The following is a 13,694-nucleotide window of genomic DNA, read 5'->3' as shown; positions in this document are numbered from 1 at the left end:
GGAATAAGCTGTGAAGAAAACAGCTTACTTCAAGTTTTGTTTTGCACTTGTGACTGTTCTGTATCTGTGGAACCCATTGGCGATATGTTACATCCTGCTGACACTTCTCTTCAGCTTGCATTATTGACCTTGCTTTTTTGCAGGTGTGAATGGAAACAAGTGCTCAGGGTCATCTACCATTCTTGAGAAGTATAAAGTGGGGAAGGTGATTGGTGACGGCAATTTTGCTGTTGTAAAGGAGTGCGTAGAACGGTGAGCAAGGAAACTGTTCAGTACTGCTGTTTATTTTACTGGATAAAGCCCTGTGCGTTAGCATAATGTCATAGAAAATGTGATGTGATGAAAGCAAAGAGCAGTTGCAAAGATATGGCTACACTTCAGGAGAACTACACATAGCAAAACACACAGAGCTTCCTATGTATTATTCCAGCAAAGGGATATGAGAGCAGCAGAGGAACATGGCTTTTTATCCCAAAAACTAAAGGAGGTATCATCTTCTAATGGAGGCCTTAAGGAAACCCTGCTGATCTTCAAGAAATCCCCTCACACAGCAGACTGTTGTGGGTGGCAGGAAATTGTGTAGCATCTAAACAGTCTTTCAGAGACCCCCCCTTTTGCCTCAGCAATTCTGCTGCTATAGTATCCCTACTGCCTGCTGCTTAAATAATTTTTCACAGCTTTCAGTATACTGTGGGCAAAATATTCTTAAAGGCATGTAGTAGGTGACAATTAGCCCGTGCTACTGACTCTCTTGTGCTTGCTTCTTCTGTGAGGTTGTGTGCTGAGTAGCCAGAGACTTTTCAAATCAGCCCTTCAATATTCCAGACTCTGAAATATTCTTGTGCCTGATTTCCCATGGGGTAGACAGGATACCTTTAGAGACCTGTGCTGTGTTACCGCTCTTCCTCTGCAAGCTTTGTGTTACACTTTGCTGCTAGTGCAAACATAACAGATGATTTGACTGTCACTTTCTCAGTGTATTTTTTAGAACCGCCTTCTGCTATCTTTAGCAATCTGAGAGTCATGTCAGCTTCTTAAATATTATGAGGAATTCCCAACTTGTACACAAATACTGGGCAAATTCAGCAAATGTCTGTAAAAACCATAAAAGTTACAGAAACAGTTTCTGTTATTTGATCTTCGTCTGCTGGTTTTCTTTAAATGAAAAGAAAGATAATTATGAATGGAAACATCTCATTCCAGTCTTAGTAGATCATAGATGCATAGTTAGATACTTTTGCTGAGTCATCCAAATGGGCCAAAAGGGTTGGGTACTGAGGCTGAACCTGGGGCCTCCTCTACTGAAACATAGGTGAATTAATCTTATGATCCATAACTTTCTGCAGCCACCATTGTTTTTTCTCAAGAGAATTGTTTCTTGATATGGTAATCTGGATTATTTCTCTTCAGTACTGAGAATAATATTGGCAGGTGGTATGTAACACAATGTCTAATACGCCCTTTTGGTTTATAGCAGCAAATGACAATTGTTATTTTTAATACTTTTTTGAGAAGGTGATGTACAAGCATGCAAGGTTTATAAAGGAATAAAGGCTGAGGTGGCAGCTCCTAGAGATACTAGCTGAGTACAGTGCTGATAAAGAAAAAAATGGCTAAATGTGATCTGAATATGCTACAATTACTGCACCAAAAAAAGTTCCTGTTGCATGTGCAGGTTTAAGATAATGCTTCTGGTCAGTGTTAACATCTAGACTCCAAGGTCTTGATTTTTTTTTTTTTTTTTTTTGGACACACTGTACCAACAAACTCTGGTTCCTTACAAGCATTACCACATCAGTACGTAGTCATGTCCCTACTGCTTTAAACACTGTGCAGGTCTGTTACAAAAACTGTGGGAAGGCAATATAGCCAACTGTGTTGCAACTGGATTTCTGTCCATTTCATTTTGCAAGAAGCTACACATAAGAGGCTTGAGTAAAACTAAATGAATGATGCTTCACAGTGTTTTCCCATGCACCCTGAAACCGGCCACACATCCTTTTGTTATCTATAGAGTGAACAACATTCATGAAAGATAACAGGTTAAAAGCATAAGATAACATAATTTATTATTTTCAGGAATATTGACTGTGCATTTTGGAAATCAGTTCCACTGAAAATGGGACAAGGGCTGCTAAGTCACTTGGGTGTCAAAACGTCATCTGTGCTTTTTGGAATGAGGGGACTGGACTAGAAAAACAACCTTCCAATTATTTAAAAAAAAAAGGCAAAATTAAACTTAAAAACCTAGTTTTGTATGTGATCCAATCTTTAGTGAAGCATTATTAAATGAATTTTATATAAAATAAATGTACAGCAATAGTTGCTAATAATAACAATGAGAGAGGAAATGCCTACTATAAATGCTTGTCTTCTAATTCCTATTAATTATTATACTTCATTTCTAATAGTGTTGTGCTTAGAAGCCTTAGTTGTGGAGCCAGGATCCTATTATACCAGCTGTTCTAACAAAAAGAATAAGATGGTCTCTTTTGTAAAGGGTGCCTATATATCTGTCTATAAAGACAGGAGTCAACAGATGGAACACTGACAGCTAGACAGAAGAATACCAGAAACCTGTCAGGCAATACTGGTGTGTGATAGGCAGTGGTATCAGCACACAAGTCGTGTGGATGATATCCAGGGTTTTTTCTTAGGTGCTATAGTAAAGGGCATTTGCAAGAGGGATTTGAAGTTGGTTGATGAATTGGCTTTGTGAATGTTAACTCCTCTTTCTACACAGCATAAGCGCTGAAGGTTTCCTAAGTGGGTTTTGCTGATCAGTTGTTTGCAGGCTTTCAGATAATGCACTTAATTTAGTCTAACGCATAAATTGTGATTCTGAATTACACACTGTGTTCATAGTAGATTTTACATCAGGTCTATAATATAAGAGGATGGCATTTCACAAATACCACTTAGATAACACTTCTATCTAAAGACCAGATCAGGTTGTAACTATGACAGCCTCGCAGATACAGCTGCACTTCCAGAGCAGAGATTCTCTACTGCATTTTTTCAATAATGGATAAATTGAATGTGAGACAGTAATTCAGTTCTTTTTTTTTGTAAGGTACTAGTTTTGGTTAGTTGTATCTAATGCAAAAAGTATAGTGAAAATTAACCTGGAAGTTTAAAAACATGGCTGATTTGCTTTTGTAACTGCCTCCAGTGTTGTTTTACCATACATGCTAGTGGTGTTCTGATGCACACTGGAGTCTGTAGGTACTGACACAATACAAAATAGTAGCAACAGGGTCTTATGGCATTTTCTTCTAATTCATCATTAATATAAGTAGTAATGTTGTCTTTGTTTAAAAAAAAAAAAAAAAAAAAAAAAAAAAAAAAAAAAAAAAAAAAAAAAAAAAAAAAAAAAAAAAAAAAAAAAAAAAAAAAAAAAAAAAAAAAAAAAAAAAAAAAAAAAAAAAAAAAAAAAAAAAAAAAAAAAAAAAAAAAAAAAAAAAAAAAAAAAAAAAAAAAAAAAAAAAAAAAAAAAAAAAAAAAAAAAAAAAAAAAAAAAAAAAAAAAAAAAAAAAAAAAAAAAAAAAAAAAAAAAAAAAAAAAAAAAAAAAAAAAAAAAAAAAAAAAAAAAAAAAAAAAAAAAAAAAAGATAATTAATTTGTGTTGCTTTTTTCTCTCTTTTTCTCCCCTTCTGGAGAAATGGAGAACGTTTTTATTCCTTAAAGGGACAAGAAGCAAACGAGCTCCTTTCTGTGAGAGTGTTTACTGAAAACAGTAATCCTTTTTACTTTGCATATAACCTCTTAAATGTCATGGGACTTTAGATGACTGCTATAGAATTCCATAGAGTACTTAAAAAAAAAAAAGAAGAATGAAATACAAAAGGTTGAAACCAGTGCCTAATAGATTCTGCGGGATTTTAGACTAGTCTGTAATGAGCTATGGGTTTTTAGCTCTGCTGAATCCTATTGAATTTTTCCACTAGGGTATCAATCTTTCTTCCACTCACGTACACATAAATGTATATGATTTTATCTTTAAAGCCTACCAGTTGAACAAAGCTAAGTAGAAGGCTCAAGACAAATTTTGCATGTTGCATTAAAGAAGTGACAGAGAGTTGTGCCAGGTCACAGAAGAATGAATTGCAGCTGGAGCCTGGGATTAATACACAAAGTGAGCTAGGTTGTGGTAGCCAGGGAAACAGCAGGTGCAAATGCTGCTGAGAAAACGAGTCCATTCTGTGAATTTTCTGTCAGCAACCTCAGTGGGTCAAGGCATTCTGTTACAATGATGTATATGCTTACAGATAACGCCACAATTTGTTGACCAGTTTCTAATTAACGGTTCTCATATTTTTCTTGCTAGATCCACAGGAAAGGAGTTTGCACTGAAGATCATAGACAAGGCTAAATGCTGTGGAAAGGTAGCGTACAACAATTTGCATGTCTAAGAAAAATAGCAGAAACAGTACTAGCAGCTGCTCATTAGTCATAAATGGTGGGTGTGTTTGGGTTTTCTGACTATTTTCAGAATATCTGTTTAACAGGATGATAATGTATCCAAGAAGCAAATAATCAAAGTAGTGAGTGTTAGTCTACTAGATAATAGAGTGAAAAACAAACAAATTGTCATCTGTTTTACTGGACTAACACATAAAATGCTAATATGTGTCCAAAATGAAATCAGAAGAGAAATGGCCAAAATGTATTAGAAAGATTTTGATCTGTAAAATATGAGAGAGGAAATTTGCAGCTGTATGTGTATTTATATAATTCCCATCCCTTTCTGCCTCATACATGCTCCTTTTATATGCGGAACATGGATTTGGAAAGAAATTTTCATAATAATTTCTTTCTGTTTATGTAGTTTCACCATCCTGTATCACAAAGATCTCTTAACAGGAGTTCCTTAAACTTTCTTTTTAATTCAAGCTCAAAAAAACCCCAAAAGTCCAAAATTGTCTCTCCAGCAGAACAGCGTGTTACATAGTTGAAGCAAATATCTGAGTGTCACAGACCTCTCTTCACCTTCCTCCCAAGTACAGAGATTTTAAAAAGGAAAAAAAAAGAACAGCCTACAGCCAATAATGTAGACTAAGTGTTGGAATAGATAGCAACAAATAAAATATTTCTATTTTCACTGCTCTGCAATACCTTAAAAACAAAGTGCTCTTGAGGAACTTAGGAATCAAATGAATCATAGTTTAGTGTTAGCTAAAAGAACACCGAGGGCACAGTGTTAATTAGCAATTACATTCTGGATTAAAGTCTTTCTGAGATTAGGAAATTTGCCATTCTCTCAAGGGTGACTGAAAAGATGGGCTTTTTGGATACAAACACCTTATTTTTTAATGTAAATGATTGCACTGAAATGATTCTGGAGGTAACTTTGCAACCAAGTCAGGGTTTTAATTCAAAGGTAGCCTAGCCTTTTTCTCAATTACATAGAGTAACTGCTCTGAAGTATAATTCAGAGCTCCAAACGCTGAATGTGACCTTGTAGGAAGACGTAGCAAGTCTGTATAACGTTCTTTGTATGGTAACGAGCTGTATATTACTGTATGCTAATGCATTACCTGTTGTGATGACTTGCTTTAAGTAGAGGTCCTCAAACAGAAATGTTTTATCTGTGCAGATTTTAAATTGTGTTTTAGGTGCTAGGAGATGAGTGTTCCTGCCTCCCCATCACTTTATCTCATATTTTCTAGGTTTATTTAAGGGAAAATTTAGAAAGGAATCTTAAAAATACACAACCACAAGAAAAAGTGCTGGAATTGCCTTTTTGAGATTAAAATATTGCCATTTCTTCAGCTGCGGGAAGGGTGACCCAGTGTGTTTCACTGCAAAAGAAAACTTTTGGGTGATGTGTACAGCTTGCAACTTTAGATGTTTTTTATTACTTGTCTGAGTCAGCTGCTTTTAGGTATCATAAATTGGAATGGTCCAGAGATAGACAATCCTCTTTATACAGCAGACTTTAAGACATATTTTCTATTTATCGTTCTCACTGCTTTAAAACAAACAAATAAAAAAATCAACCCCATGGATGCATACTTGTCTGTTTTGAAAGGACCTGTGTCTGTATAGCTACATGCAGATGTATGTATATGTACAAGCAGAGGACTGTTGTTAGGAAGATGTTTATACAGTGGCAGAACTGTCCAGGAAAATTCCAACAAAGAAAATAATTAAATTTTTCTACAGCTTAGTCCTTCCTCACTCCATTTCACATGCCAACATAAGCCCTGCCTTAAAAACACCCATCTGGCCCAGATATGCATGACTTGTACGTTGCTCACTGCTCTCTAGCAGTTTATCTTGGATGTCCTAAAACTTGAATCCAGTTGACTAATATATTTTCCACAAGCAGCTTGAATGTTAATTACACAATAATTTCTCTGTAAATAAATCATGTAAATGTAGACTGAAATCTATATTGCACTATCCAGGAGAATGTTACTACAAGTTTGAGAATTATTTTTTTTACATGACAAAATAAGCAAAAACAGTGAGGTGGATGAAAATTACTAACTACATACTAGTCAGCATTTTGAGGACAGGTATTAAAACAGTAGCTCAACAACATTTTGGAGCCTTTGTAAAAAAATACTATTACTGTTTATTTTAAATAAACATTACTTATGCCTGAGTTTTATTTAGAGCAATTAACAATTTAGTCAAGTGAAACAAAGCAAGCATAGGTAAAGCTATTATGCCTTACTCATAATTAATGGATGTAATAAATTTAATGTTATCTGTTCCTTAGGTAGAAAAAGCTACAAGATTCTAGTTTTTGCTTGAACTGTTAATGCCAGTTTTGAATTTACAGGCTTCCATCCATAAGGCTTAGTATGCTGTGGCTGTTCACTTTTTTCTGTTGAGGAGATTCAGCATTGTGTTTAACAAAATTGCTTCATTTTTGTTTGTTTTTTTCCTTCAGAGCACTTTGCTTGGAGCAGACATATGTTTGTTCAGAATGACAATTGATGCTCTTTCAAACTGAATTTCAAAGGTGTGACTGCTTAATCCCTACATGCCGCACCATACTCTCACGAAATGAGATGCACACATGGCATTTGGTTTCTGAGTTACATAGCCACATAAAGCTTTGGCAAAACCACAATGCATCTATAAATAACCATGGAAATAGAAGGTGAAGTAGCATAAGATCTTCAATCACTGCTTACGCACAGTGGATCACATCTACTTCTAGTGCTCTGCTCACAAATGCATGAAGTGCATGCTACTAATCAGTGCATTAAACATGAGTAAGTTCCAAGTCCAGTGAAAGATTTATCTGCCAAAGTGTAGGGAAACTAGTGTTTTATGCTGGCATTGTTACTTATTTTGCAATGAACCTAAATACAATATCTGTATTCCAAAATTTAGAAAGGAAAGTGCAAATCATTCTTCACATGAAAGGGGCATGTAATTTTCTTCGCTCTCCAGTGTTAACCAAGTGCTAAGATGTTCTAGCAAACAAAACATTCTGAAACTAAATTGTTCTTGAAACCCATTACTTCCTCAGAAGTATAGGGAAGAGGAAATAAAACTCAGTCTGTGTGCTCTTAAGCTGTTGGAGCCACAACGACTCAACTGAGCTATTACGTATTTTGCAGATTATAAATCTGAACATACGTATAAAATGAACTGAAATCCATAACCAAAGCAGTTATAATGTTTTTCCGGTATATAATCCACAACTTTTTTTAAAAAATAAAGTCCTTGAAAATAAATCCTAGGTAATCTGTCCTTGGGTAACCTACACTAAATGAGAGGTGAAGGCTGGAAAGGATCAAGAACATATTAACTATTGATGGGGGGTGGCAGGTTACAATGATCCAGCTCGGGGGCAGGGGGGTCTGAACTTAATTTCACCTCATAATACTCAAGAATATAATCTGCACTTCCTGAATTGCTGTCATGTTCTGGGATCTTTTTTCAGAGATATCCCATTGGTTATGTGTGAGAAATATGGTATTTTAAATTAAATTTGGTCAATGATGAAGTACAGTTGGGCTAAAATACAGGTTAAAATCGAGCATCTGACAATAACCCTCTACTATATAAATTAAACAGCAAAAATGGTGCTCACTAATAAAGTGATCAGTGGTCAGCTGATTAAAGGAAAAGTGTATTGGCAATTTCATGCCTATTCAGATAAACTTCCGTCCTCTTTTTTGAACAGGAACACCTGATTGAAAATGAAGTGTCTATTCTGCGTCAAGTGAAGCATCCAAATATCATTATGCTTATAGAGGAAATGGACACCCCAACAGAACTCTATCTGGTGATGGAGCTGGTCAAGGTAAGACTAAGGAGACTTTCTTTTTTTAAATTCTCTGTGTTGGTGTGAAATCTGAGAAGTATCTAGGAACATTAAGATCTTGGGAGACATAATCAGATAAGATTTCAGTGGCAACCTGCATTTTTAATCATGCAAATACTCTTGTCAATCAGTTATATTAATGGAATTTATGTCTCTTCAGATGTAATTAGACTATTTACACAGATTTGAGGTAATTTTGCAAAGTATATGTGCAGTCTAGAGAGAAGTGGATAGTGGTTTTTATATCAGTTTACAATATGTGGGAGTAATAGTGATATGCATTTACCGACAGAACACCTGCATTTTTTTTCACTAATAGCTTTATTTAATAATTTGCTTTAAAGAAACAAACTAATGAATTTATCTTAGTAGACAATAGATACAATGAATAGTTTAAACTCAAGTGACTATGGTCCAGCAAAATTAAAACTAAAAAAATCTCAACTGTTTTGCTTATATCAAACATTCACTCACCTTATTTCCAATTCACCAGAAAATAGCTGCTGCTTTCATGCATGTACAGAGAAAACAAAAATCTTCATTTTGCTGTCACTTTGTGAACCAACACAAGTTGCATCATTTTAGTCATGCACTCTCTTGTCTGTGTTCTCTACATACACAGCAACACTGCACATTGGCTTGATCAGCATGTCAGATACAAATAATGTATATCATCGCTTTTTATTTCCGTCTGAAACATTGTTAGATTCAAGAGTCCCTTCTAGAGTGGTTGCCAGTGTGGGAAACCTCTAAAAAAAGACTGTTACTGTTGAATTCATAATTTCTGTAGCCTACCCCTTTCTCTTCCTTTCTAGAAGTTATTTTTATATAGTAGAGGCTTTTTTGGTTTTAAGACAGTATTTTTTTTTTTTATATTTTAATACACAAACATCTTGGCCTGTATTTCCTGAATTGCTGCTTGTCTTCCACATGTATTGAAATGCTTGGAATGCCACCCACAGCTCAGACAGATCACTCCTACAGATGTATCCAGGGTAACCATCGTAGAGACACCCACATAAAATTTGTTGCAATGACTGGAAATGCTGCATCAGTAACTCACTCACATGTTGTTACGTATTCCAAGAGGAATAGGGCATCCATAATCAGCGACTGCACAACTAGCATATTCAGAAATCATCTGTAGGTTCTGCACTTTGGTGCATCATAGAATCATTTAGGTTGGAAAAGATCATGCTTATGTTGTTTGTCCTCTTCAGCCATTTTTATTTAATATTTCTGCAATATCTACAGAAATTCCAATTTGCAGTTCATTACAATTGCTGAATATTTATTACATTAGGCTTTTTATTATTGGGCTAATTTATATTACCTTAGACTTTACTCAAAATCAGGACTGTTTTTTGCTATGTAAAGGTATTATTTTGATAAGATGAAGAAAAGGGAAACTGTGTGCCTGCACCTGTAGGTAATTTGAGTGATCAAAGGTAAGAAGATCAATAGAATGAAATTAAGACAGAGAAGAGCTGTGATTTGCCCAAACTCAGACACCAGAAGCCTGGAGTACAGTTGAGAATTTAATGTAGATGACCCAAGTCCTAGTCTAGTATCTTGGTGACAGATCATCTTTCCGCAAAATAATTTTTTTACTGTTTAACAGTAACATTTAACAGTTAACAGAGCATGCTTTTTGTAAGGGAAGATTTTACACTTTTTTTTAATGAAATATCATCATCTTAATTATTTTTCATATAGTGATCTGTTATCTTTCCATTACTTTAGGGAGGAGATCTATTCGATGCTATCACTTCTTCTACAAAATATACAGAGCGAGATGGGAGTGCAATGGTCTACAATCTAGCCAGTGCACTCAAATACCTTCATGGTCTCAACATTGTGCACAGAGACATCAAGCCAGAAAATCTCCTGGTATGTCCCATTTATTTTCTAACATTTTCTCTTACTTTGTTCTCATTAATGCAAATACTTGTATATAAATGCAAGGAGCTGTTTTTTTGAACAGCAGTAATATTAATTTAGGATAAGTACGTATGAAATAAATCTTCTGCCATGAGATAGCAATCACCATAACCCAAGTGAGCCGTGCTCAAACCTGTCCTTAGACCTATCTTTATTTACATTTTGATTGGCTGCCATTTGGATAAGCAGGAGTATTGTCTCACAAAACAATGAATTTTAAAGCTATGTCGATGAATTATTTATTATAGTTTGCAAGTGGGAGAAAAGGTGGGCTGAGTGCCATTTCTTTGAACGATCATATGGTTATCTCAAGCAATTTTTTTTTTTCTTTTTCTTTCACTGTCATAGTAGGAACATCTTTCTGATGATTTACCAGTATTCCAGCCATGAATTAACTCTGTACCTACATTTATTTTGTCCTAGGGGACTGACTACTTTTGTTTTCAGTAGAGACATAAAATAACTGTGTTGACAAGAATTACCATGAAGTCTGCTTTGGGAACTGCTTAGACTACAGTTCACAGAATGGGAACAGTGTGCTATTTTGCTTATTCACAGAGGTTATACTTGTGTATTACATATTGGGTATTAGATACTATGTGTCGTGCACTGAACAAACAGGGCCATAATCTCCCCTGCTTGAGCCACTGTCATCAGGAATGCTAGTAGCTTTCATCAACACTTGGTAGGCATTTCTTAACGCCTTCTGTGGTGTTTGTCAATCCTGTTTAAAGAGGTTGCATCTAGAGTAGGAGCCATGGCTTATCCCAGATCGGATTTTGAACTATTACAAGGATAGGGCTATAAGCTGACAATATTTTCCAATTAGTAGTCAATTCTTTCCCAACTAATTCCACTGACAGTATTTAGCAATTTAAATAAGCCCTCAAATAAATCAGTTTGTTTAGCAAAAGGAAGGGGGGGCTTCTCCTGGAAAATGTAGTCACAGCAACATGGCACTTAAGAGAAAGAAAATGAAGGTGGAAGTCTCACTTGTTATCAGTGCATCTTCAAACACAGCCAGTCCAAAGAAATTTTAAGCTCTCATTAGTGATTGAATCAGTTATAAATAGGCACAAATGTCCTTTCTGCCTAGAAAGCCTGAAGAGATTACTCAACAGATGCAAATCTTATTCACTGTTATTGACAGTGGCAGAATGTTAAGATAAAATACTGGTATTGAATGTAAATGCAAATAATTCCCATCAATTGCTACCTATAACTGCAAGTAGTTAGTTCTTTTGCACAGGGTCATCCAGCTATCTGAATGACATTCTCTTTACTAGTCATGCATTTACAAATACAAACTCTGAGAGTAATAGCAGATATGAAGGTGTTATATCAAGGAGAACAAGTGTTTCCATTAATGGTATGAATTACACAGGGGAATGAAGGAAGATACTGATGCCTTAGCAGTATTCAGTTGTTTGAGGAAACCAAATAAATTCAGCCATTCTGGAGATTCTGGTGTCCTACATTCTAGAAGCTAGATTCCGTTGAAATCATGTTGACATAAATGTTTTACTTTAAGAACAAAACCAAGATTAATTTATTATGGGTGTTTCCTTTGCTGTTGGTCTGGTTTGATTTACTTTTGCTATCGCTGCTGTATAACACTTTCCTTTCTATTAAAATTTAACTTCTTTCATCAACAAAATGACTCAGAACAAAATGCGCTAGGTTCTTTATGAGGCTTTTGGTAAGATGCACTTGGCTCTGCACAGAAACATAAACACTTCTCAGTCAGCTTTCTCACTCGTATACTGAACTTGCCTAGACTAAGCTTTGAGAAGACATTTGCCTAAGAAATATCCAGTATGCTAACTGACAGGGTTTATGCTAAGTTAGTGAGAGATGTTAAACAAATCTGATTGTAGCTGCCAATCCCATTTTAAACTCTAGGTCCCAATCAAATGGAAGTATAGTATTATATTTTTCTTAAATATATTAAAACTTCTCAGCATTCTAGGATTGAGTTTTCTTTTCCCCCTCTAGTTGCTTGAGGCTATATCATGGTCTGACCTACATAGCTGGCAGACAGCTCCATTGAACACTAGTTCCAGCTGCACTGTGGCAGTCAACGGTCATACCATTTTTCTTTTCTTTCCCTACAGGGCTGTGGAAGTTACTTCTTTTTCCTGTCTTCTCAGTGTGATGATTATTATTTTTCAAACAAATTAAAGGATTTAAAAAATGCAGATGTTCTCCTCCTCATTCTGTTTTTATTTTGCTGATTCTAGGTATGTGAATATCCAGATGGAACCAAGTCTTTGAAGCTAGGAGACTTTGGACTGGCGACTGTGGTTGAAGGACCTTTATATACCGTCTGTGGTACACCCACATATGTGGCTCCAGAAATCATTGCAGAGACAGGGTGAGGATGACTGACTAAGACGTAGGTCTTGTAACCAGTTATTTTTGGCAGGTAGCCCCTAACTGTTGTAAGAACTAGAATGCTCTAATAGGATCGTCCGCCATCTTTTTGTAACCAAACCACCTATAAGAAAACAGGCATCGTTCAGTTCCTCGAAGAGGCCAGTTTCCTCGCTCACCCTGCTCCCAGAATTCACCTTTGCCTCCTTACCATCTCCCTAGGACCAGCGCTGGTGCAGTGGAGTTTATTGGTTTGTGTTCTCTGCCTCACCTCACTGCCATTGTACCAGCCATGGCAGCTGCTTGGGGAAAAACTGACAAGCAAAACAGTGTTCATGTTAGAAATGGAATAATTTATATTGGAAGAGACTCCAGAGGTCACCTAGTCTAAACCTGTTCTCAGAGCAGGTCTAGTTAGATCATGTTGATTCAAGTGACGTTGTTTGGGTGACGCATGCTATTTGGTACTCGGTTTAATTGAACAACCTAATTTTTCTGTATTTAACAGGTGGTTGCATAAATACAAAATAATTTTGTAAGATGGTAGCATTTCACAAGTCATCTTTCCTTTTAGACCTCCATTCCATACTAGCTGACTCTTGCCATAGCTGTGACCATTCTGAATTTGGTCATCTTAATGGAGGGAGGTTTGTTGTATTGTTTCGAGCATTGTTCAGTGCATTTGTCATATCGAGAAACATTTCACAGCTGCCGTGAGCTCAAGCGTCAAAGGGCACTTCATCTGCATGTTTTAGATTTTGACAAACTGAATCTACTGGATAGAAAAGAATAGGAAAAAAGACCTCTTTTTGACCTCTAGTGTTTTAATTTCAGTGCTTTAAAATAAAAGTGCAGTTCTTCCCTGTGTTACTCACTCAAGAGACTGGAGAATTGGTATCTTTCTTGTTGCTTAGCAACACATGATAACCTTAGAGATAGTTACTCCAATATGGGGACTGAGAAAGCACATCCTTGTCTTTTATCATTAGTGATTCTGGATTGGGAAACCTTGATACTGAATTGAATCTGGGTATATTCAGAAGACCCTGCACAGACTTGAGGCTGGGGGGGGGGGGGGGGGGGGGGGACGG

General features: G+C 36.0%; 1 protein-coding gene across 1 annotated transcript in view; it reads left to right on the top strand.

Moving 5' to 3' along the window:
- The window catches only part of DCLK2 (doublecortin like kinase 2), a 95,054-nt gene that overhangs the window by 68,194 nt on the left and 13,166 nt on the right, over positions 1-13,694 (top strand). Inside the window, exons 9-14 of the mRNA XM_009280273.2 lie at positions 144-252; positions 4,327-4,384; positions 6,165-6,233; positions 8,149-8,268; positions 10,033-10,179; positions 12,471-12,604. Of these exons, the coding sequence (XP_009278548.1) occupies positions 144-252; positions 4,327-4,384; positions 6,165-6,233; positions 8,149-8,268; positions 10,033-10,179; positions 12,471-12,604 (637 nt within the window). The remainder of the gene's footprint in view (positions 1-143; positions 253-4,326; positions 4,385-6,164; positions 6,234-8,148; positions 8,269-10,032; positions 10,180-12,470; positions 12,605-13,694) is intronic.

The sequence above is a fragment of the Aptenodytes forsteri genome, unplaced genomic scaffold (assembly GCF_000699145.1).
Source record: "Aptenodytes forsteri isolate BGI_AS27 unplaced genomic scaffold, ASM69914v1 Scaffold227, whole genome shotgun sequence".
Lineage (NCBI taxonomy): Eukaryota > Metazoa > Chordata > Aves > Sphenisciformes > Spheniscidae > Aptenodytes > Aptenodytes forsteri.
Note: the sequence above shows the minus strand (reverse complement) of the source record. Positions and strands in the feature narration are given on the sequence as shown.